Genomic DNA, 24,595 nt, shown 5'->3' with positions numbered 1-24,595 from the left:
AGGGGGGTCCCTGTGGGAAGGACGCTATGGAGTCCCAGCGGCTTGTGGCTGCAGCTTTATTTAAAAACCTCATTATTCCAGTACGGCCTTTTTCCAGAGCGTTCTGTCGCTCGGAGGCTCAGCAGAGCCAGCAGCACAGCGACCGCAGGCTCCATCTTGATGTCAGACTCTGCTCTGTGGTCAGGCTGGAGACGGTCTCGGCTGCCAGGGCCCTGACGGAGAGTTCCGAGTCTTTCCTCAAGGGCAGGAGCGCTGCGAGAGAAGGGAGCAGAGCAGCCGTGAGCCCCCAGTGCCCGCAGGGCCCCCCAGGGCCCCCCCAGCCCATGCCAGCCCCAGCCATCTCCTTCCCTGCCAGGAGGAGCCGGTGAGACACCCGGAGCGGCTGAAGCTGCTGCTCAGGAGTGACCCGTGTGCCCCCGACACACAGAGGGGCTCAGGACTGGGCCAGGCCACAGAGTCATTTTTTTGTTTGCTGTTCGAGCTGGTCTAGAGTTGTGTGTGGCCTCAGCGAGCCCGTGTATTGATCTGAGCATCCCAGCGTGGAGTCTGGACATCATCAGCCTCCTGGCAAGGGGCAGGACAGAGACGGCTGTCCTTCCCCCACAGATTCCCTTCCTTTTTGGTGAGGAAACAAAATTCCTCCAATTTCAAGACTTTACTAAAGAGATATGCTAACCTATGTGTTAAGACACAAACAACTTTCTGAAACTGCTCGTCTGCCCCTGGAGCATTTTCCTGCCCAGGCTGTCCCCTACTCACTGTTGCAGATCTGCCACACCCTCTCCTGGCTGAGGGTACTCCGGCGCCGCACAGCAAGCCCTGGGGCACAGAACTGATGTCAGAGCTCTGCTCCCCCTGGGCAGGGCTGTCCCCCGGCAAGGACAGCACCCGAGGGCTCTGGGACCCATCAAGGCCCCCAGCGAGCCCACCAGTGGGGACTGGGGCTGGGTGGCCCGAAATGGGTCCGGGGACTCACCGATGAACCTGACGGCCGCCTCCCGCACGGTGGCCTGAGGGTTCTCCACGTAGGGCAGGCTCTGGCGCAGATACTCGTCCACGCTGTTCCTCTTGTGCGTTATCTGAGGGAGCACAAGGGCACGGGGCTGGTACGGACCCTCCGCAGCCGTCCGGACCAGTCCCTCCCGCCAGCACCCCCGCTCCCTCCCAGTGAGTCCCGTCTCCCAGCCGGGAGCCCCGTGGGGCTGGGGGCCAGAGAGAGCCGCAGGCAGAGGGGGCTGGGGGTGCCGAGACCCCTCCGTCCCGCTGCCAGGGCCCAGCTGGGCCGGGCTCTCCTGGAGAAGAGCCCCTGGGGGCTGCGTGCTGGAGGGCAGGGAAGGAGGCTGCAGCTGGAGCAGCGGGGCTGGGGCAGGGCGGCGATGCAGAGCGGCACAGCCCCCCCAGGCACGGCTGCAGCCCCCGTCCAGCCCGGCCCGGGGGTTTGGGGGGTGTCCTCACCAAGCAGTCTCCGATCAGGTGCGTCTGCCCCGTCTCGGCCGCGGAGCTGAGCCTCCTCCAGCCCAGGAAGTCTCCACAGGCGCTGAGGGTGTCCCAGGAAGCCTGCGGAGAAGGAGAGGCTGGGAGATGGCACCAGAGCCCAGGGAAGGAGAGCTGGCATCCTCCTGCTCTGAGCCTGGCTTTGAGCTGGGGGCACGGGGTGATCCCGGGATTGGCTCCCCTTCATTGCTGGGGCCATCCCGCGCTCTGGGAGCCGGCCCCGACTGAGCAGGGAACTGTCTGTGCCAGGTTCTCTGGCCCTGCTCGTGCTGGGGCTGCAGGGACCCTTCCTGTGGGCCGGGGCGACGCCACCTCCCCCTCCAGCTCTGCAGCACGGGGACCAGTGCAGCGGGACCCCGCGGTGACACACGTTCCCATTGTCCCTCAGGCCCAGGCCACCCCCGTGGTGTCAGCACGCCCCTCCCCGCGACACCACTCGCTGTCACTGCACCTTGGCCACGCTCTCGACCTGGTCGCTGGTATGGAAGTACAGTGGGATCAGGTTACTCTGCACTGTCTTCACCATTTTTTTCTTGTTTCTCCCCACTGCAGTCTTCATGATATCTCTGAAGAGGCTGATGGAGAGCTCCCGCACCCGGCTGCACTCCTGGCAGGGAGGAGGACAGAGGCAGCTCAGCACCAGCTGCTCCTCGCCCACGGGGAGCAGGGGCGTTAGCGTGGCCGGCGGAGAGGAGCTGCTCCGGGGTCGGATCCTGAACCAGGAGCCGTCGGCCAGTCCCGCAGCTGCGGCTCAACGGCCCCGGAGCCCTGAAAGGCCGCGGAAGAGGAGCGGGGAGGGGAAGAGCCCCCAAAGGCTACGCAAGAGGAGTAAGGGGGGAGCCCTGCCCAAATGCTTCCCGCATGGCCGCGCTCAAAGGCAGCCACATTGCAGCCATCGCCTCGGCTCAGGCTCCCATGGCAGCCTTACGTCATCGAAGAGGGGCAGGAGCTTCTCCACCAGCTTCGGGGAGATGAGGTCGGCCTCCTCCCTCTTCATGTGACCCATCACATTGATGAACAGCACCAGAGCCTTGCTCTTGACATCGGCGTTGGCGTCCGTCAGGGTCTCCAGTATGTCTGGCAGCAGCACTGACATTTTTCTGGCCTGTACGAAACACACCGTTGGCTTTTTGTGAAGCGGTGAAAGACGCCCCCCACCGCCCCAGCCCCCGGCTGCCGATGTGGCTCCCCTTGCCGACCCCCCACTCACCGTTCCAGGTGTTTTCGAGAGCATGACGAGGCCCGTGAGCACCAGCGAGAGCATCACCGGGCTGGGACGCCTCAGGTACCTCTGGGTTTCATAGAGGGCAGCAAAATCCGCCTCATGAATGTCAGTGCAGAGCAGGAGCTAAAATGGAGACAGTGGTGAGACCAGCAGAGCTGTAGGGCTCCCTCGCCCCCCACCAGCACGCTCCATGGCAAGGGTCTCCTCTCCCCCTGCGGCCACCTCAGAGTCCCCACGTCTCTGACCCAGGACCAGCAACCGCCTTGACTCTGGTTTCTGCCCCTTCCCGGGGTCTCCAGGCTGCGGAGCTGGGCAGGGGGATGCAGGCAGGGGGGAGGGCAGAGGCTGCCTGTGCCGGGACAGGCTTGGTGGGGCCAAACCAGCGTGGGGTGGGCCCGAGCGTGTGGCACAGGGGTCTGGCTGGTGCTGAGCAGGGGAAGGAGGAGGAGGTGGAGGAGGAGGAAGGCAGAGCGCTGGGGCTGGGCGTGGGTCACTCACAATCATGGGGTAGATGCAGGCGTCCTCCGTGGCAGAGCTGAACACCCTGCGCAGCCGCCGGTCCTGCAGCACGTCGACCAGCTGCAACAAGACGCTCCACAAAGCCCAGCGCACGGAGATCAGCACCTCCCACATGGCCATGGCCGCCCTGCGGAGCCAGAGCCAACTCGCTCAGCAGAGCTGCCTCGGCTCCTCCGGAGCCCGGCCCTGCCCACCCCCTCATTTCGGGGTGCCCGCGGAGGCAGAGGGGGGTGAGGTTCTGTTCCCATGGGGCAGGGGCTCTGCTTGGGCCGGCTCTGGCTGCAGGGGGAAGCGTGGTGGGATGGAGAGCCCTGCCCCTCGGGGATAGATATCCTGCAGTTTTCCGTGGGTCTGGCAGCCGGAGAGTCTCTGGGCCACTCTCCCCGTGGGGAACGAGCCCTCAAGGCTCTCGGGGCCGGTACCTGTCACACGTTGGAGAGATCCTCAAGAGGCTCCTGACCGTCTCCCTGGGGCTCCAGTCTGTCAACACCAGCAGCAGTGAGTCCAGGCTCTTGCGGGCTGGCTCCGTGCGGACGTGCTCCACATATTTGTGGATGTATCTCATGATTTCTAGCACCTGGAGGGGACATGGGTAAGGATGGTGCTGCCGTTCCCACCCCTCCCTGCTGCCTTGAAATGGTTTGGGGTGCCTGAGAGAGCCGGGTTAGGGCAGGAGGGAAGAACAAGGCTTGACACGTCTTGACACAGGAGGACGGTCCAGCCACGGGGCACTTACATCCGCCAGCCAGGACGCGGGGTCCCTCACGGCCATGTACACGACATCTATGCCCTTCTGCCTGTCCTGGACATCGTCTGACGTCAAGGCCTCGATGGCCACGAGGAGAATGTCCGTCCTCTGAGAAGGCCGGAGGTATTTGCCAAACACCTACGGGAAGAGGGATGGGGGGAAGACGTGTCACTCTGAGCACGCCGACGGTGCTGCACGGCTGATCAGCTCAACCGTCCCTGGGTCCCTTTGCTCGCACAAGCTGATGCCACGGACAAGGGTCCCTGCGAGGGGGGAGCTCATTACCTTTGTCATGTCGCTGCTGTCAAGCCAAGAAAGCAACGAGGTGCTCTCAGAATCGCACCCTGGTTGGAGCTCTGTGAGCTCTGGCTCCTCCTCCGGCAGTGTCTCGCCTACAGGGAAACAGGGAAGAGTCGGTAGGACACGCCACCCTCGCCAACGAGCCTCCCGGGCGGCGAAGAGCTTTAAATGGCCCCACGCCGAGGGAACGGGGTCCCGGCATCGAGCCCGCCCCGGGGAGCCGTCTACTCACCCATCTGCAGGGGCTGGACCATGGACACCTCGTGGGGCTCTGGAGGAGAGCTGCTCTCCTGGGGAGCCTCCACCTCCTCCCAAACCACCCTGGGGCTGCTGGGGGGTCTCTCTGCCATCTTCAAAAATGGAGGGAAGTGGTTGAGGGACCGGGGGGGGTTCAGCTTAAACGCCGGGGGCGGTGGGGAAAGACAGGCTGTGCTCAGGCGTCTCCTCGCTGCGCTCCTGCCCTGTCCCTTCCCCGACTTGTCAGACCCTGCGGGGCTGCGCTGCTCAGATACGGTGCCGGGGGTGACACGGAGCGATGTCACAAAGGGGTCACATTGTGACGCGTCACCCAGGCCGGGCGGGGCAGGGGTTCCCCTGCGGGGGATGGGGACCATGGGCCATGGCTGCTCTCGAGGTGCCCCCAGGCCCCCACCATGTCCCCTCAGCGCCTTCCTGTACCCCCCGGCTGGTCCCAGAGGGTTCACACACCCCGGCACAGCCCCCGGGCCTTCTGCTTTGGTCGCGACAGAAACACTCCAGCCTGCCCCGACTCTCCCTGGCGGTCACCTGAGGCGTTTGCTCGCCCCTGTCCCGTTCTCTCCCGCACTCGCAGAGTAGCTTTAATCTGCTACAAGAGTGTCCTGGGTTCAGCTGGGATAGAGTTCATTTTCTCCAGCTGGGAGGGGCACAGCCGGAGTGCCAGGCCCAGAGTGGCCATTGGAGTGTTCCCCATCCCGTGACGTTATGCTCAGGATACAAAGCAGGTGCGCTCTCTCCTGCTTCCAGTTTTCTGACGGCGGGAGGATCTCCGTTCTGTCGGGGTCGCTGGCTGGGAGCGGGCTGGGTATCGGTCGGTGGGTGCTGAGCAATCGCCTTGTGCATCACCCATCTGTACTTTCTATTATTGTTAGTGTTTTATTACAATCCCTAAACTGGTGGGTTTTAATCTCAACCTACGATCTTTCCTTGTGTCCCTCCACTCTCTTCCCCCGTTCCCCCGACGGGGGGAGGGTGACCGAGCGCTGCGTGGTGTTTGGCTCCGACCGAGTTCAAACCACCAGAGTCCTTTTTGGGGCCCAGCGAGGGGCTCGAAGGGTCGAGATAACGGCAGATGGGGTCAGGGTGTCATAACCATTGGTTAAAGCATTCATTACATTGGCTTATCAATTGCTGGGCATAATGTCCATCACTTGGCGCCTTAAAATTTCATCACCTCATTTGCTGTCTATCGTCCCCCTGCTGCTGCTCACCGCCCGTGGGAGCTGGGTTAAGATTTTTGTTCTGCTGAGCTGTGTAACACTGATCGATGGCACGATGAAGTTGTCAGTCCTGAGGCTACTTACAACTGTGTTTGAGAACTTGGGGAATTTTGAATATCCAACTAACGTGGTCATCTTACTGCTGGGAGCCAGTGTGTTCCCACGTGTGGTTCAGGCTTTGTTCAGGGTTAAGCAGCTATTGAAGAGCATCACCCGGAGATCTACCCCAAGGCTGGAGAATTCTGAGTGGCTGGGGGTGTGGGACAGCACGGGCAAGTGCCCAGGACAGTGGCACCGCCGGTGTATTGGAACTTCACTCCCAAACAGGCGCAGAATCCCGAAAAACTAGTCAAATATTTGGAAAAGGTATGGTGTCACCCAGGTAATTCCAGAGACCCAGCTCACTGCAACGTGCTGGGGCCTGGCCCGTGCCTCCCGAGTCAGTGTGCAGAGGTGAAAGCCATCCAGCTGGCCTTGGCTACCGCCGAGTGAGAAAGGTGGCCAGTGCTCTGTCTGCACTGACTCGTGGGGGGTGGCAAATGCGCTGTGGGGGTGGTCACAGCAGTGGGAATGGGGCCACGGGCAGCGAGAGGCAAACCCGTCTGGGCTGCTGGGTGAGGGCGAGGTACTGCTGCTGGGGTAGAGAACCTGGCTGTGAAAGTACGGCGTGTAGGTGCTCACGTACCCGAGAGCCGGGCCACTGAAGAACATCAGAACAACCAACAGGTGGACTGAGATCACGGTGGCTCGAGTGGATCTGGACCGGCAGCATAAGGGTGAACAATTTCTGGCTCGCTGGGCCCTTGACTCCTCAGGCCATCAGGGCAGAGATGGAACACAGAGACGGGCAAGTGACCGAGGGGTGGACTTAACCCTGGATGTTACTGCACAGGTGGTCCATGAATGTGAGACGTGTGCTGCCATCAAGAACCAAACGGTTAAAGCCCCTTTGGTACAGGGGACCATGGTTAAAATATAAATATGGGGAGGCCTGGCACACTGATTATATCACGCTCCCGCAAACTCGGCACGACAAACCCTGTGTGCTTACAATGGTGGAAGCAGCCACTGGTTGGTTGGAAACTTATGCCGTGCCTCATGCCCCTGCCTGGAACAATATTTGAGGCCTTGAGAAGCAAGTCTTGTGGTGACACGGCACCCCAAAAAGGATCGAATCAGACAATGGGACTCATTTCCAAAACGGCCTCACAGACACTTGGGCCAAAGAACACGGCCCTGAGGGGGTGCGTCACATCCCCGGTCCTGCGCCAGCCTCTGGGAAATGGAGCGGTACAACGGCTGCTGAAAGTGCCCCGAGAGCACTGCGGGGTGGAACTTTCAAACCCTGGGACGTGCATTTAGCAAAAGCCGCCTGGCCCGTCAGTCCCAGAGGATCTGCCAAGCAGGCCGGCCCTGCTCAGTCAAACCTCCCACATGTGGCAACCGAGGCACGGATCTCCACTGAAGTGCAGAAGGAAAGACCTTTATCCTTACAATAGTACCTGCTTATGCTCTCGCCAAAGCTCTTACTTCACAATTAGCAAACCAGCAATTAGGCAGCTCTCAACCTTCTCTCCTACCGGCACCAGACCACTCTCACACGCTGTGCAGACCGATCCCCTGCTCGCTCAGGCGCTGTTCCCGCGGCGGGAACTCCTCACGGTTCAGCACTGTCCCACAGCTCGGGGTGGCAGCTGTCCCTTGTTTTTCCCTGACACCTCGGCACAACTCAGCAGTTTCTGATCTCTCTCCCAAGGCCTGTTTCTCATCAAAGCCCCGCTGCTGCTCAGGGGCTGTGCAGGGCTGACAGGCCGATGTCTCCCCACACCTCTCTGTCAGGTGACCATCCTCAACAAGTGTCACTCGGATGTTTTCTTCAGAGCTCCTCTGGCTACAGTCCTACTTAAAAATCCCTTCTTGTTGTCAGACACATCACTGGCCGCTCCCAGCTCTAACCGAGCCTTGGCCTCTCCTCTCTCCTCCCTGTGTGTGCGAGCCACGGCTCTGCCCCTTCCTGCCAAGCCTGACCTTGCTCCCAGAGAGGGTGCAATTCCTTTTGCTCTGCAGCTCAGCGAGCAGGTCCCTGCTCAGCCAAGCCCCTTCTGCCCCCTCGCTTGACGCCTGACACAGGGCAGCTGCCTGCTCCCGAGCTCCCCAGAGGTGCTCCTGCAACCCTGACCCCCTCAATTTGGCGGCCTCCTCCTTCACCTCCAGCATCACTGTTACAGTCACAAAGGAGCTTAACAACAGAAATACTAAAGCCAGCCAAGGAGAAAAGGAATTCAATTAGAGTATCAAGTCAGGTGGAGTTTCAGTGACTCTCTAATACTTTCTAAGAGACCAGAAAATTCAGTGTAGAAATGGACTAAAAGGTCTAAAAGACTAGAGGTCTAAAAGACCAGAAAATTCAAATAAAGGAGTCAGGAAAACACATCTCTAGAAAGTATCAGATAAAGCTTTTCTTTCTGAAGCTTTTCTGAACCGTGAGGGAAGGGGTACGATGAAGCACAGCCCTCCACCATAAAGGGAATTTGTATTTTGATGAGGACACTCCCTCTCACATTTGTCTGAGGAAATCCAGAAGCTGATAAACACTCCACGTGGACTTTGTAGGTAACAGCAGTTGGGAACTGAAGCATCCTGGCCCTGGGTTTAGGAACAGAGGCTCAGCAATCTGGCATGAATCTCATACTCCTCTTTGCTTTTCACCACTCTTATTAAAAAACAAACAAAAAAACCCCACAAAAAACACACAGGCACAACTTTAGACCTGATAGGTGCTGTGAGTGAAGGGACAATCCAAACCTCAGTTTCCTAACTATTTTGCCACCGTGTGCAATTCACTCTGCCCTGCTCCAGCAAGGGCTGTTGCTAACTAAGATCGAGGTTTTTCCTTTTGCTTTTATTACGCTGCTCGGGACAGTCAGAAAAAACCCAGCCTTTGGGTTGGAATTTTCCACGCTTTGAGCCCGGGAGAGTGAGTTAGAAATACTGCAGAAATACCAATTTAGCAATCTGGGTTCCAGCAAGGAAAACCAAACCTTGTCACAGGGACGGGACGTCTCGGCCCCAGACGGGACCGACGTTTCTGACCTTCGTGGTCCAGGAATCCACGTGACCAAGGAGGTGGCGCTGCATCGTCCCCCGTGCCCAGACCTATGGAAAGGTTCATTAACTACGTGTAAGAACTTCCGAGAATACCAAGAGTTTTTAGGGTCTGTGACAGTTTCTGACACTAACTACATCATTCCAACTGCATTTTTCCCCAAATTCTTATACACCTGCTGGCTGGATCACGGGACTCCTACAGCAGCTTCACGGAGGACGCGCTCACTCTCCAGTCACGCTACAGCCACCCGCCACGAGGCCAAAGTCAGTCTGAAGCTCTCTGCTCTATGAGGATAAAATTGCTCTGAACTGCAGCCTTGATGGAAGAGGTACCTGAATGGGCAGATTCATCAGGGTAACGTAGGAAATAATCGATCCCATTTCCCTGAGGCCACGGGAATGGCGTTCCTTGGCATCAGACTTCTTTCAGACGCCAGGGTAAAGGCTTTATGCTTTATCTCCTTCAGCTGTTCCACGGGGTTCAACACAAATCCCTTCCAGCTCCAGTTTTAGATCAGAAATGGATTGTACCCAGTGTGAGCCTTGCTCTCCAAGGGAGAAATCCTTTTCCCACTACAGTTCAGAGTTTGCAGTGGCCATTTACAGTGACCAGGAGCCTCCCAAGCTGGATGAGGACAGCTCAGGCTAGAGGATTTCTCTCTTCCCACATTTCTGATGCAGCTCAAATCCAAACCTCTGCCCAAAGCTGTGTACTTTACAGACCCGTTTCTCTCTCCTGACCGCTTTTGCCGTGGAATTTACCTCTTCTGCAGCCTGTATCCAGCGCAGGTCAGGTACGTCCTTGTGTGGTGATGGGGCCCGGGGCCTGCAGGCCAGCTGGTACGGGAACTTTCTCAGCACCTGCGTGCAGTCGGCGATGGAACGGCTGCAGTTCCCCAGAGCCGGGCTGCTGGGAGGAGAGCTGGAATCCAAACACCCTGAAAGGATCCCTTCATTAAACACTCACGTACAGGCATTGCCAAGAAGTTCTCGACGCAACAGCACAGGCACAGCAGGTCAGGATATGAAGGCTTTGGCCAGACACACGGACACGAACTGCCACGAATAGGGACACTGAGGTCGGTCTGCAGAAACACCGACTGCACCCCGACTGTCCCTATCCAGGACAAAAACTGCCTGCAGGTAATTCACCCCCGCATCTGAAACGCCTTCTCCACAAGATATCCCTCTCATCACACGGCGACACAGCCCGGCAGCTTATCACGGGCCACTACGGCCAACGGGTGCCACAGAGACAATCTCTCAGCACACGTTCCCAGCCCATCCCCAGCAAAACTTTGGAGGAAAACGTCCTGAAGGTCCTAAGCCACGGAGACAGGTAGAAACGACGGTGTCCCACCTCACGTCCGAACCCCTCAGTAGGAGACTCGACTAGTCAGCAGCCGCCTTTACCCAGGTCACAGGCGATCACCACAAACGAGTCAGGTCTATTTACTAGTACGGCTGCACTGGAATCCTTTGGGACTTTTCTCATCCATAAAAGCCAATCTCCAACAAACGCACCCCCTTCTCCTGACCAAGCTTTTCCCATCAAATCAGTTTGGTTCTTACCGAGTTGAACTCTCTGCCGCTTCTGTTCCTCTCTCCGAAGGAAGGCGTGCAGTGCCCTGAGGTCTGTCACATCCTCCTCTGCGCCTGCAGAATTACACAGAGCGGGGGAAGAGCCACAACGAGACCTTAACCCGCCGCTTTCCAGTGGCCCAGCGCTAGTGGGGGACGGTGACCTGCTGGGAGAGGAGCTGGGGCTGGAAACCTTGGGCAAAGGAAAACAAACGGTTGTGTCATAGAAGGCAGACAGAATTCCACCTTGATTTCTAATCAACATGAACATAAAAGACTCTCCTTCGGGGTCTGGGTTGGGTCTTTTTGGTCTCCTTTGCACTTACATTTTGATTGCTTGGTTTTGCTTTGTTCTGAAACAAACCAGCTGCTCTAAACCAAAGGAAGTGGCACTAGGGAAGAAGGACAAATCCCAATACGACAAATTTAGATCCGCTCTGCAAAAGGAGCAAACACACACATAGACAACTCTGCGCTGGCTACTGCTCCCCTTCAGCAGGACAGGGCACCAAACAAAGACCCAAACTGCACCCTCGGGGGCTGCCCTGGTCCTTACCTGACTGGAGCTGCTGCTCGGGAATAGGTTCCAGCAGGGCCATAAGAAGCGCTGCCGCTTGACAGAGCCCGTCCTTGGGGGCTGTACCCCGGGACACAACCGGTACCAAACTGTGGGCGGGCGCAGGGCGGCAGGACGGGCTGTAACTCAGCGCACTCTGGCCCCGGGGCGGAGGAGAAGGGGCCGCCAGCTCATGTTGGGGAGTTGTTTGTACCGCTGCGAGAAGGAAAAACAGAATGAGCATTGCGGATGCAGCAGCCCTAAACTCTCCTCCCCGCTTTAGACGCGCACACAACGCTATCTTAAGGTGATTTTAAAAAGATGTTAGAAGGGACGTGAGAAAAATCTGGCCCCCACAGAACTCGGCAGTCAAGCCACTGACAGAAAAAAAGAGAAGACTGAGACACAGGACCACAACTCGGCACGAATCCCGCAGCTTCAGATTTCAGTGTTCCCAGGCACCTTGTGTAACCCAGGGGTTTCTCTATTCCATCGCCTATTTCATCAGCTCCTCTACCTGCCTACTCTGTGCACCTTGAGGCGTTGAACGTCTAAACTGATCTGTGCAAATAAACACAGGAGATGCTCGAACCTTGGTGTTACAGCGTTACAACCCTCTGCTCCCTGTTTTCTAGGGCAGATGAGCAAAGTGCAATACTACCCTGCCAGCATTTCGCTTTTGGTATTTTTGCCTTGTCAGGTTCTTTTTAGAACTTTGCTTTGATCTCCAAAAGCTTTCTGAATCACCCCTCTGTAGGCTCATTTCAGACTTCACACAAAGGTCTGTCTGTCCCTCTCCTTTGGTTCTCCCTACCCAGCGTGACAGTAGCAGGACATCAAAATTAAATAGGAACCTGTGCTCTCTGCCTGGCTCCTGCTTCCATGGACAAGTCACAAACTCCTTGCCCAACCTCACAGTGTTCAAGCCCCTCCCTGTCCTTCCGCAGCCGCTCTCATCCTGCCCTTTCCCACCACCTGTGTTTGTTTCCCCTCCAGTTCTCCCACAAACACTCATCAAATCATCACCTGACGTGGTGAATTTTAATACGCTGCGGGTACTTCAGTTTACCGCTCCTGTCAGAGGAGGCGATTCAGAACTCACTTCGCTAGAGAATCCTGCCCTTGAGAGAGACACCACCTTGAAACAAAAAAAAGAATAAACAAAGAATTACCAGAGATATTGACTGCACCCACCTGCATTCTGCAGCCCCGGCAGGCTCTGCTGGCCAGGACTCACGACCAGGCTGGTCGGTGCCACCGTGTATTTGAAGCACACCCAGAAATCAAAGGCGGCGTTCAGGCCGAACAGAGATGCACGTGCGAGTTCTAGAAGAAACAGAGAAGTTTTTACTGTAGCTTGAGCACGGGGAGTAACCAAAGCGTCTTGTTGGCAAAATCTGGCATATGCCCATTAAAAACAGGTCTAATTATTAGTGCTGTCAGTATGTACCAATCTGGGCAATAGCCAAGATTTCTTCATTTTTTTATGCCAGAACCATTGGAGATAGTTTTCCTTTCTGTATTGAGATTAACTGACACTGCTAAAATGGAAGTTTTAAAGATGGACAGTCGTTTCCAGATCTACTACAATGAAGTTTCAGAGTATTTCTCAAAAACCATCTTCTGCCAAATCACCTGTCAGTCATCTCATGATTTTTCTCCTCCTCTTGCTTCATCCTCTAATCATATTTGATACAGCTGGCTTAGAGTCTGCTCCTCCGAAACAAACTTCAGTTCTTGGGAAATGCCATCCACGCCCACATACAACAGAGCAGGAAAATCTGCCGGGTTCCCCAAAGCCTTCCTCTACACGGCCAACAGATTTAATGCACCAAGTAAGTTCTTCCTATCTAAGAAAGCTGTTAACACTCCTTACCCGTCACTAACACGGATGAAATTCCAAGTTTCAAGGGAAACAGCAGAAAGCAAACCAAAGCTTTGGTTTAAATTTAAAACAAACCAAAAAATACCTTTTTTTTTTTTAAAAAAAAAAAAAAAAAAAAGCTTGTTTAAAGACTACTCTCCAGCAATCAAATTTAAATGGTGCAGCAACTCACCAAGATACCAGAGTGGCCAGCACGCGATGTTGTAATACAAGCTGATGAGACTTCCAGTCCTGAAAAGAAAATAAAGAAGTTAATGTTTTGCAACTGCTCAGTCCCAGGAAATATTTAGGGAGATACCAAGGCGGCGGCTTTGCTTGTTTGACTCAGGTGTGACAATTAACGCACATTTCAGTACACAGCATGCCTGCGAGAGACACGTTAAGGAGTGCCCAGGCCAAGGGCCCTTTCCGGGCTTCCATCTCCTTCCTCATCTTGACGGCCGTGTCGATGGCGGGAGTTGCTGGTTCTGGTGCCACGATCTGTAACAACAGACACAGAGAAATGACAGAATTTGACAGCTTTTATACAGTAAAACCCTCAGTCAGCACAGGATTCAAGAAAAAAAAGCAGTAATCCAAACCAGGCTCTGGCATCTTAAAAAAAAGAAAAAAACCCAACAGATTCTTTTTACCCATAAAAATAGGTAACATTGCTTTGATGAACACTCCTGTCAGCACTGCCACCTCATTACTGAGGAGCAGTGTCCACCTTCTCCAGTGAGGTGCAGATAAGAGGACAGAGACCGATTCCAACCTCAGTTTTGAAAAAAAATCCTTCAGCAGCCAGAGGCAAAGCTCCTGCCTTCTCCAAGCAGAGGGAGCCAGAGGAAGGAAAGGCCTTGCACAGCTCTGCAGTTTTTCTACTGAAAATTCCCACTCGTTTCAGGTGGGAACAGGGGATTTTCAGACCGTGCAGCCACGTCCTGGGGGTTCGGTACATCTAAAAAGTTAATAACAGATTTGAAAGAAATAACCCTGGTGACTTTTTCTTCTAGTCCTGTCACCAAAATATGCTGCTGTTCCTTCCTGCCACATAATTTCTCACTAGAGGGGAACATAAATAATTTGCTTTCTGGGACAAATACTTCTCGTACACATCACTACCTCCGTACTGGTACGATTCAACGGTGAAACAGTGAACATCAGGGTTACTGGGAGATCTCTACAAGAACACGTTGCCTGGCAGTTTTCTTGACAGGTTTTTCACACAGTTTCAGCCCCAAGACTTCCCTCCCCACACCGACAAAGGGAGCGACCCCAAGCAGAGACCCGCTCCCCATCCTCACGCTCCCCACCTCTCCCTGAACCACGTCCTCCTGCAGAAGCTGCACTCTCAGGGCACCGAACTCAAAGGCACGCTGGATCCTGTTCTGCCGGCAGAGGAGGGCCGGCTGGGGGGTTTCCCCTCCAGACTGAACGGTGTCCTCCCACGTCCCTGCCCTCTGCTGCTCAGGCACAGGCAGGAGGGGAGGCCTCACCCCGACAGCCCGGCAGGCGCTGACCCCGGGGCCACACAGGGAGGTCCCCCACACCGCCCCTTGCCCCAAACCCCCCTGCTTCCCCCCACGCCACCCCCTCCGGGGAGGGCCGGGGGAGCCCCAAAATCGGGCTCAGCTCGGCCGGTTGTCGCCTCCCCGGGGTCCCGGGTCAGGGCCGCCTCCAGTGCCGCAGGCAGCGCCCCGAGATCGGGCGGGGGGGGGCCCCCCGCTGCCCCCCGGGGTTCGGGGGGATCCCCAGGGTCAGAGGGTGCCCCCTCGGAGCGGCCCGCGATGGGGGGGCGCCCCTGGCAGGACTCGGCGGTGTGGGGGGAGCCCTCAGGATCTTCTCGGGGGGCCCCTCAGAGGCCTTCGGGATGGGGGGACGGGGGCGCTGGGCTCGGCCTCTTCCGCCATCACCTGAGGGGCGAGAAAGGGGGAGAAAAGGGAAATGGGGGGGGATGTAGGGAAAATATCGAGTTAACGGGGCAGCGGCGGCACTAATGGGGGCGCACCCCTCACCTGGGGTCCCGAGGGGTCCTGTCCCCCAAAACCCCCTGGTGAGGGGATCCCAGTGGGCGAGGAGGAGCCTCTCCCCACCCTGTCAGGGGGGTCCCGTCCCCCACTACCAAGTGCCCTGTCAGAGGGGTCCCGGGCAGGGCGGGCCGGGGGGAAAGGGGGTGCGTGAGGGTCCGGGCATAGCAGGGAGAACTCGGAGAGCCCTGCCCAAGCGCGGGGGGCCCTGCCTACCTCAAGGACCGGCGGGAGGAGGGCGGGGAGAGGAGAAGGAACGGTAGGAAGAGGAGACAGCAGCGCCCGCCCCAACCGGCGACGACCCCGCAATGGCGGCGGCTGAGGGAGGAAAGCGCCTTCCCGCCCTGCGGCCCTCACGCCGAGCCCCGCCCCCGAACGGGCTGCCCTCACCCGCCATGGCGGCCGCGGCGTCGCTCCGCTCCCCTCCTCTGTGTCCTGCGCATGCGTCCCTCTGGCTCCGCCCCTACACTGGCAATGCCCTCACCCGCCATGGCGGCCGCGGCGTCGCTCCGCTCCCCGTCTCCGCGTCCTGCGCATGCGCCCCGTTGGCCCCGCCCCCGCCGTGCCCACACCCCCGTGGCGGACCCCGCTCCCCTCAGGGCCGCCATCATGGCGGCGGCGGCTCCGGCAGCTCCTGCGCGCTCCGGTGAGGCGGGAAGGCGGGTAGGGGGCACTGGGGCGGGACCTCGGGGTGGCGTCACGCCCGCGTCGGGGCCTCCCCCGCCCGGGGGGTGCGAACCCGGCGGCTCTGGGGGGTGGGGTCCTCCCTTCCCCCCCTCCCGCCCTTCCCGGGGGTCACCGGTCCGTGACGCCCCGGCGAGCGCCCCGGCTGCGGGGCGGCGGATTCAGCCCCCCCTTCCCCCGCCGCTGGCCGCTCCCCCGCGGGCCTCGGCCGGGCGCTGGCGCAGCCGCTGGGCGCGGGGGGGGCGGGCGGGCGGTGGCCTCGCGCTGCCCACGGACCGGCAGCGGGGCCGGGCGGGGCTCAGCGTCCCGGGGGGCGGCGGGGGGTCGGGGGCAGCCCCCAGGGAGGCCCCCGCACCTGCCCCACAAATCCCCCCCCAGGGACGTTCCACGGACACGCAGAGACCCCCCAACCCACAGAGACCCCCCTCGGAAGCGCTGATGAGCTGTTACACGTTTAGAAGCGGAGGCAGAACGTAACTTTATAATTTTATTGGAGTAAGAACAAGCAAATCGGCGCTGGGTGCTCAAAACAAACCCACTTCCTCTCTAGCCTGGGTTAATTACCTATTCCTGAAATGGGCGCGGTTCCTCTAAAGAATTTCCACCTCCAAGTTGGAATCTTCTTCTTGGAAGCTTCTGGAATCTTCTCAAATCTCTCGGCGTGGTCGGGGGATTCGATAGAGGGATCTTCCCCTAAACATCCCCCTCTCCCTTTGCCCAGCGCAGCAACAGTTCTCCTAACAGCGTCCGCGGTTACAAAACTTTCAACCACGGCTGCTTCCCTTTAACATCTGTCCGTTGCAGAATGCTTCCCGAGTGCCCGCGCTAGAGATCACTCCTATTGCACAGCGCGGATCACCGCTGCACTCCCCACAGAGCTGAGGCTGGGAGCAGAGCCCCGGCTTTTGGCTGTTGGCCCAGACTTGGGCACAGCTACCCGTGTGTCAGCCAACAGCGGTTTCAGACTGGGCCATTGAGATCAAATTCAGCTGGGCTTTCCGTGATGCCAGGTCATGAGCAAAGCCTGGGCGTTCCCCCGGAGGGGCCTGCGTTGCCATTTTAAGTGGCAGAAAGATGCTTTCTGTATACAAGTTTCCTTGCGACCCATTTTCTGTACTCAGGGGTAGGGGTCTTGACTGACTTCTTACTGGAATAACTCTCAGTGGGCGTCAGGAGCAACAAACTCATTTCTCTGTGTGTTCACAACTCACAGGTCACTGAAGGAGACGCTGCAATCCAGCCTGTTTGATGCTCAGCAGCACTTACCTCAGCTGGAGATCACCAGGAGTCCGCTTGAAATCCAACTTCACACCGTCACGCGGGCCAAGGAGGTGACACAAGGTGAGAGCCTCCTGTTTCTGGTGATCCCCTGCCTAGGGAAGGTGGTATAAAAATAGCTCTGTGTCCGCAGGGCTTCTGAGGAGCGAAGGAGATGGAGGCAGATCTCTCCTGCACTGACGTTCAGGGAAGTCAGAACCATTGTTTGTGTAGACTCTGCATCTTGCCGTTTGTCCTGTTTGCAGGGGAGGTGAAGTGCCTTCAGCGTGAGCTGGAAGCAGAGCGATCTCTAATGAGGCAGGAGTGGGAAACGTGGCACAGCAGCTCTTGCAGACGCAGCAGCAGTATAACAGTTCCCTCAAACTGCGGCAAACTGAGCGTGAAGTGGAAATAAAGAAGCTCCTGCGAGACCTGGTAGGAAACAATATGCTTCTGAATTCTTCAAGCAAGCTCTGTGGGCTGACTTTAGAGGAGTAACAGCCTGAGGGTGTGAAGTGGCAGCAACATCTGTCATAGGTCACACCTTGCTGGGCCAGGCAGATAATCCTAACCCCGACTTCAACCCCAACCCCCTGTTCCCCAAACCTAACCCCCAACCCCTCAACACAGCTCCCAGCCCCCAACCCAACCCCTAATGCCGAACCCCAATCATAGCCCCCAAGCCCCCACCCCAACTCCTAACCCCCAGCCCCTTAGCCCTACCCCTACATCCCTATCCCCCAAACCCCAACCCCTAACCACTAAACCCTAACCCCTAAGCACAACCCCTAAACCCCAACCCCCAGTGTTTATCCCTTAACCCTTAAAACCCAACCCCCAATCCTTAACCCCCAATCCCAAACCCCAAGTCTAACCCACAACTGCCAATCCCCAACACCTAACCCCATCCCCTAGCCCCCAGTCCTAACCCCTAGCCCCCAATCGTTAACCCTAAACCCCAAGCCTAACCCCCAACCCCTAACCCCCAACCCTAATCCTAATGCCCGAGCCCCAACCATAACCCCTAACCCCAAGCCCCCGGCTCCTAATCCCCAACCCCTGACACTAACCTTAACCCTAACCCCTATCCGAACTCCAGCCCCAACACCTAAACCCAAACCTGAAGCCAAACACCAACCCCCAACCATTAACCCTTAACCACCACCCCTGACCCCAGCCCTACCCCAACCCCTACCCCTAACCCTAAACACTAACATTAACCCTAACCCCTATAATAACTCCAGCCCCCAAGCCCAACCCCCAACCACAGTCCTAGCCCCTAAACCATAACCCTACACTGCTAACCCCAATCACAGCCCCTAACCCTGACCCCCAACCCTTAACTCCCAACCCCAATCCTAACCCCTAAACCATAATCCCCAACTCCTACCCTAACCCCTACCCCAACCCCTAAGGCCTAACCCATAACCCCAGTCATTGTCCCCTAACCCCAACCCCCAACACCTCACCTCCAACCCTCCAGCCTCCAACACCCAGTCCTAACCCACAATCCTAACCCCAACCCCTCACTCCTAATCCCTAACCCTAAACTCCCAACCTAATCCTAACCCCAGTCCCCAACCCTCAATCCAACCTCCTACCCCTAACCCTTAATCCCCAACCCTAACTCCAACCCAACCCCTAACACTAACCTTAAGCCTAACCCCAACGCACAACCCCCAACCTCCTACCCTAACCCCCAACCCACACTCCTACCCCCAACCCCTAAGGCCTAACCCCTAACCCCAATCACAGCTCCCAACCTCCATCCCCTAACCCCCAGCCCCCAGCACCCAATCCTAACCCGAACCCCTCATCAATAATCCCTAACCCTAAACCCCAAGCCTAATCCTAACCACTAACCCCTAAATCCAGCTCTAACCCCTAACCCTTAACCCCCAACCCTCACCCCAACCCCTAACATCCTAACACTAACCTTAAACTTAACCCCCAACCCCTAACACCCAGCACACAGCCCCCAACCTTAACCCCAATCTCCTACGCCTAACCCCAGTCCTAACCCCCAACCCTTAACCCACAACCCCAAGACCAATCCTAACCCTGAAACCATAACCCCTACTCCCCAATCCTCAACTCCAACCCCTAACCCCAACCCTACCCCTAACCCCCCCAACACCAACCCTAACCCCAATCATAGCCCCAACCCCTAAACCATAATGCCTAACACTAATCCCTAACCCCCAACCCCTAACCCTACCCCCAATCCCCAACCCCTAACTCCAATCCTAATCCCAAACCCCAACCCGTACCCCACAACCCTAACCCCAACCCCCAGCCCACAACTGCCAATCCCAACCCCCAGCCTCCACACTAACCCTCAACCCCTAAGCCCAACCCCCAGCTCCCTAACCCTATCCCTAACCCCCAACCCCAAACCCTAACGCCTAACCCCAATCGTAGCCTCAAACCCCCAGTACTAACCCCAACCCCTAACCCTAAACCCCACACCCTAACCTCAGCCCCCAAACCATAACCCCAACCCTTAACATCCACCCCCAATCCTAAGCCCAACCCCTTCCCCCCAAACTTTAACCCCAAACCCCTACCCCCTAACCACAACACCCCAGCCCACAACCCCCAATCCTAACCCCCAACACCCACACTAACCCGAACCCCAATCCTATCCCCCAACCCCTAACCCCCAGGCCCCTAGCCCTACCCCCCTAACCCCCCACCCCAACCATTAACCGCCAAACCCAACCCTAACACATAACCAAACCCCAAACCCCCAACCCCCAATCCTAACACCAAACCCCAACCTATACCCTTAACCCCTAGTTTTTAACCTTAACCCTAACCACTAACCCCCAACCCTTAACCCCCAAGTCCCACCCCCAACCCCCTATCCCCAGCCCCTAACACTAACCTTAAGCATAACCCCCAACCCTTAACCCCCTACCCCTCATCCCCCTCAGCCCCTAACCCCTAATTCCTACCCCCAACCCCTAACCAGTAACCCCTAACTAGTAACCCGTAACCCACAGCCCTAACCCACCTACCCCCAACCCCCTAACCCCAACCCTTAATCCTTAACCCTCAAGCCCCTAACCCTAAACCAACCCCAAGCCTAACCCCAACCCCAACCCCCTAAGCCCTATTTCAACCCCTAACCCACACCCACCACCCCTAACCTCCTGCCCCCAACCCTTATCCCCTAACTCCAACCCCTGACCCCCAACCCTCATACCCGAAGGACGTGAAAACCCCCAGGACTCTGCCAGGACAGCAAAAGCCCCACAGGTTCCGTGTGGGCCTGAGGCGACTTTAGCTGGAGGTTGGGAGCTCCCCAGCCAAAGCCTGGCAGAAAGGGGCAGGATCTTACCAGACTCCCGTCTGCCATGAAGTGCACTCCTCACGTTGCTGCCACCTGCAGTCACGGGAACTTTCTTCCTTTCTTTCTGTCCTTTCACCGTCGTCAGAGCTGTTGTCTGTGGGCTTGAAGCATGTGGCACAGGCCCCTGTTCTGGTACTTCAGCTCGTGGCCTGTCCTGTGACTGGGGCATCAGGGTACCAGTCTCTATCTCACCCTGCAGTCCCTCTACATCTTTTCACTGATGGAAAGGGATGTGAGCTTTGAAAATAGACTCTGAGGATAGAGAGAGATCCTGAGGAGACAGGTGCTAGGAAACAGGCGGCCGTCGGAGAGAGGAAGGTAACATCTCCTTGTCATAATGGTGGGACTCAATGATCCTAAAGGCCTTTCCAACCTAAATGATTCTATGATTCTTCCACCTGCTGACCCGCCTTTTTAAGTTCCTTGGCAGGACGTGATTTGTGGAGGGCACAAAGCCATTGTTGTGCACTGTTGAGGTGGGGGGTTGTGGGAGGGGTGAAGCTTCACATTTGTTTTGAGGAGCGTGGCTGGGACTTCACCTTGGAGTCTTTTCCTCCGCTCATCAGGCAAGCGAGCGGGAGGGGCGTCATTCAGAGCTGCAGGAGATAGTGGAGCAGTGGGAAAAAGAGAAGGTGGAGACAGAAGGGGAGCACGAGAAGAAGCTGTGTGATATGAAGCAGAAAGTTGCTGCCACGTGAGCTCAACGAGAGGAGGAACAAACCAGAGTCGAAAATGTGGAGCAAGAGGTAAAGACTGTGAAAGGAGAATTTGTGTAACTGTTTTGCAAAGCTAGAGTCGTGGGAGACATCTGGATGTCGGGCTGTGTGGAGCATGCCCTACGTGTTTTCTACATTGAATTTGGTGAGGTGAAAGGCAAGCAGGGTTCTCTTTGGGACTAGGAATGAGACCTGTCAGAGGAAGCCGGGCAGAAGCATCCCCTTTCCGTTGAGATTTCTGTGCTGCCGTTGTGCTGGGTTTTTTAAGACTTACCTCAGAGCACCGTCACAGTTCTCTTAACAGCCCTCTTTTGATCTTTACTGATACATGCTTATAACCTGAACTCCATTAAAGACCAAACTGCATTTGTAGGACTGAATCCCCGTGAGGATGGGGTTTTTGTTTGGGGGGGACAGGGGAACATGGCAGGATTGTTGACAAAAGAAAAATTTTGAAGACTCCTCTGAAATATTTCTGAGCAGTAAACCAGGGGTGTCCTCTGGGCTGTTTTCAGTCACTTGCTGGTAAGCTATTCTGTGCCCAGATCTCCTGTGCAACCCTGTCCCACAGCAAGAGTCCTCCTTGTGTCCCCCCAAAGTCCTCTTCACGGGGTCTGCCTGGGGACAGCAGTACCCCCAGCTGTGTCTGCAGGGATTGAAACGCCAGGGCAGTGCTCAGAGATGTCAGCGTGTCCCTGTAGCGTCAGTACTTTACCGAAGTCTAACGAATACCTTAAAAATGAAGTCATTTTCACCAAACCTCACTTGGAATACATGAGTTGTCTGAAGGAGCTGCTGGCTTCAGCCCTCTGGCAGCCCCCCTGCATCTTCTCTGCTGCTAACTAGGTGTAAAATTGGCTATTGAAATACAAACAGGCCACAGCGGAAGAGGAGGGATACCCTCCCCAGCAAGGGGAGACATCTGAGAAGTGCCACACGTTTTCCTGTTAGGTGTTAGCTGTTTGCTGGAGGTTCAGTCACAGGGGGACTGTGTCTGGACAGTGTTTATGCTGCCAGTCTCACTGAGGGAGCTGTGTCTGCGAGTGGCAGAGAAGGGCCTGGGAGAGCAGCAGCACAGCGCTTTGAGAGCGCCTCAGCCCACCGGTGTTGGAGCCTTCCACACAAATTCTGTGTGGGAAGTTTAAACCTGTCTGCTCTTTGTTTCTGTGCAGGTCCTGCGAGAAAAGGAGGTGAGAAGAGTGCTTTATTAGGGACACTGCTTCAGACTCAGGGAGAGCGAAGAGAAGCCAACCAGCAGCTGGAGCAGCTCAGGCAGGAGGTAAAGAGCAGCGCGAGGACGGGCAGGTAAGTCTGACTGGTAGGTTGAAGGAACAGGCCGCTGGCAACTGGACATAAGCTGAGAGAAGCGGGTGACAGAGTGAAGGGCAGTAACAAGGACATAAAGCCTAAGTGCTGTGAGTGAGGAGGCAGGGACTGCTGCAGGCGCTGAAAGCACAGAGCCTGATGAGCTCCAGAGACAGAGCAGCAGCCGGGAGGAAGTGTTCGGTGGAAGCAGAGCCGGGTAGAAAAGCAGAAGTGGCTGAGTGAATGGGATTCTGAGACAGAAAGAAGAGAAAGCTGAACCTGCTGGCAGGTCCCCGTAGCTTGCTCTCCGTTTGTGTTTGCAGAACGTCACAGAAAAACTGCAAGCAGGGCTGCAGGAAACTCAGAGTGAGATGCAGGCAGTGGAGAAGAGGCACAAGGAAGAAACCAAACCCATGAAAGAGGAAATTACTGTCCTCCTTCAGCAGAGGGACGCTCTGCAAAACCAGGTGAGTGAAACAGCAAGAGCTGCTCCAGTCATCCCCGGGGTGGTCTCTGCCCGTGGCAGAGCAGCCGGCGGTGGGGTCGGTCCCTCTGGCTGCCATCACGCTGTGGTCTCCATCTCAGCTGGGCCGCAGGAGCCTGACGGGCGGCTGCTGCCCTGACACAGGGGCTGCTCTTTTTGCCTGTTGGCCAGCACTGCCCAGAGGGGATTTCTGCTGGCCTGTTACTGCTAGCCTTGGGCTTTAAGGTGCTTTTTCAGATGAACGTGGTGACCCACTTAGATTTTTAAACAAGCCAGCTGTATCCATTGTGAGTCTGGTGCTTTGATGAAAGGGTGAAATTTAAAGTTGTACTTTCCCTTTCCTCACAGTGTATGATACGGCTGATGTGGCTGACAGTGGCAAGCTGTAGTCTTTGACCGCTCTGTTGTGTTTTACTTGAGGTGGAAGAGTTGACATCTCAACTAGCAGCCTCGAAAGAGTCCCAGCAAGTGATTGGCCGCCAAGCTCAGCAAGGTCTGGGTGAGGCACAGGAACTGTCAGGGCAGAAGGTGCTGGATGTTGTCACCTCCAGAAGATCCTGGAGGAGAAGAGGAGTCAATGGGAGAAGGTAGAACATCAGAACAAGGAGCTGCAAGGGTGTGTGCGGTCCTTGGGGGGGAAAGGAGTCGATGGGGAGAAGTGGAGCATCACAACACAGAATTTCAGGCTCTGTTGAAGGTCCTAGAGAATGAAAAAGCCAGGTAAATGAAAGTCTGTGAAACTCCCTGTTCTGGTTAATGGATTCCCTCTTTCACATCTTTGCATCTACAAGTGGCTCTGGCAGCATTCCTTAGAAGCAGAGTTCTGAACTGAACGTGCAGATATGTTTCATTCTCTCGATGTGGTGTTTCATTTTCTTTTCTTTTAATCCTTCAGGTACAGTTTTTCTGAAGAAAGTCGCTGTCCCTCCTGGCTGGCAGGGGCGGGGGGCCGGGGCTGGTACCCAGCCGTGGAGCCGCTGGGGCCGGGGAGGATGGAGGCGGGGGCCGACACTCCGTCACGGTGGTTCTCTCCAGTTGCTCCGCTCGCCTCTCACTGGCAGATGATTTTAAGCACGGCAGCTCCCTGTCACTCTGTCCGCTGTGTGTCAGTCCTGGCCTCGCCGGTTTTTGTCTTGTGTGGCTGCCTGGGTCCTGCCCACGTCCTCCTCTGGCTCCCGACTTGGCCCACCTCTGTCTGGCTGACCCCATCCTTGTGCTGCCCGCTTGGCACTTGCTCCTGGCGGGCACTTGCCCGCGGCCCCAGCTGGGTTCAGGGGCTGGAAAGGTCCCGGGCAGATTCGCGGTGCCTGGGTGTGGGGAGGGGCAAGTGTTGGGGATGGAGCGGGAGGGGACGCGCTGGGGCAGCGCCATGTAACCAGGGACAGCCAAAGCCCGGCTGGTCCCATCGTCCTTCTCTGGCTGAGGGATGAGAGAGGCCGCTGGAGGCAGGAGCAGGGGCAGCGGTGCGTGCCCGGCACTCAGGGCTGCTCTTCCCTGGGCCCTTGTGCCTCAGTTTCCCCTGGAGGCCCTGGCTGGGGTGCAGCTGTGATGGGGGCTGAGGGCAGAGACTTTCTCTGCCTGTGGAGAGCAGCATCTCGCTGGGGCATGACAGTCCCTGGCCCGGCTGCTCCGCGGTGGGGCAGGTTGCCGGTACGAGTTGTGAGACTTTTTCCCTGGTGGGGGTACAGCCCTCGGAGCCCGGGCTCCTGGGTCCCATCTCGGCAGTGCTGCTGGGGCCCTGCCTGGCTTTGGCGGAGCAGTCACCGCCTGTCCTCTTCTGCTCAGTCGGTGGCCATGGGCTTCTGCCCCACGGGGCCAGGGAAGGGCCACAGCCACCCCCAGCCCTCCCCTCCCCCTGCTTTGACCGCAGGCACCTTCACGAGGAGGAGCA

At 57.1% G+C, this 24,595-nt stretch overlaps 1 protein-coding gene, 1 long non-coding RNA gene and 1 pseudogene across 4 annotated transcripts; 1 reads left to right on the top strand and 2 right to left on the bottom strand.

Moving 5' to 3' along the window:
* Positions 1–50: 50 nt before the first annotated feature.
* LOC141972891 (uncharacterized) lies at positions 51–9,652 on the bottom strand. 3 transcript variants are annotated; one of them, XM_074930953.1, is made up of 13 exons: positions 9,046–9,633; positions 4,519–8,920; positions 4,272–4,378; positions 3,975–4,124; positions 3,661–3,815; positions 3,218–3,365; positions 2,705–2,842; positions 2,423–2,599; positions 1,946–2,101; positions 1,456–1,557; positions 977–1,079; positions 760–819; positions 51–252 (listed from the first exon to the last, which is right to left on the bottom strand). In XM_074930953.1, exons 2-13 carry the CDS (start codon positions 4,898–4,900, stop codon positions 119–121), a joined length of 1,812 nt encoding a protein of 603 aa, XP_074787054.1. In that variant the 5' UTR covers positions 4,901–8,920; positions 9,046–9,633; the 3' UTR covers positions 51–118. The 3 variants fall into 3 exon arrangements, with proteins under 3 accessions (XP_074787054.1, XP_074787053.1, XP_074787055.1); XM_074930952.1 differs by lacking the exon at positions 9,046–9,633 and adding an exon at positions 9,635–9,652 and having other exon boundaries at positions 2,423–2,842; XM_074930954.1 differs by having other exon boundaries at positions 2,423–2,842; positions 8,806–8,920.
* A 42-nt stretch (positions 9,653–9,694) lies between these two features.
* On the bottom strand, positions 9,695–15,394 carry LOC141972847 (transmembrane protein 209-like; annotated as a pseudogene).
* Positions 15,395–15,462: 68 nt separating this feature from the next.
* LOC141972892 (uncharacterized) lies at positions 15,463–23,563 on the top strand. The gene is made up of 7 exons (XR_012635444.1): positions 15,463–15,549; positions 16,801–16,928; positions 17,111–17,279; positions 20,766–20,945; positions 22,088–22,220; positions 22,544–22,687; positions 23,125–23,563. It is a non-coding gene; the product is annotated as an uncharacterized LOC141972892 (long non-coding RNA).
* The last annotated feature ends 1,032 nt before the right edge of the window (positions 23,564–24,595 follow it).

This window comes from Athene noctua, chromosome 36 (genome assembly GCF_965140245.1).
Source record: "Athene noctua chromosome 36, bAthNoc1.hap1.1, whole genome shotgun sequence".
NCBI lineage: Eukaryota > Metazoa > Chordata > Aves > Strigiformes > Strigidae > Athene > Athene noctua.
This window is presented reverse-complemented; position numbering and strand designations above follow the sequence as displayed.

Excerpts from the sequence above, each read along its gene's own strand:
- LOC141972891 (XM_074930952.1), bottom strand. The coding sequence starts at position 4,900 with ATGGTCCCCATCCCCCGCAGGGGAACCCCTGCCCCGCCCGGCCTGGGT. Across the intron at positions 2,102-2,422 it reads TCCTGCCCCTCTTCGATGAC|GAGTGCAGCCGGGTGCGGGA; the intron begins GTAAGGCTGCCA and ends CCTCCCTGCCAG. Across the intron at positions 1,080-1,455 it reads ACCTGATCGGAGACTGCTTG|ATAACGCACAAGAGGAACAG; the intron begins GTGAGGACACCC and ends GTGCTCCCTCAG.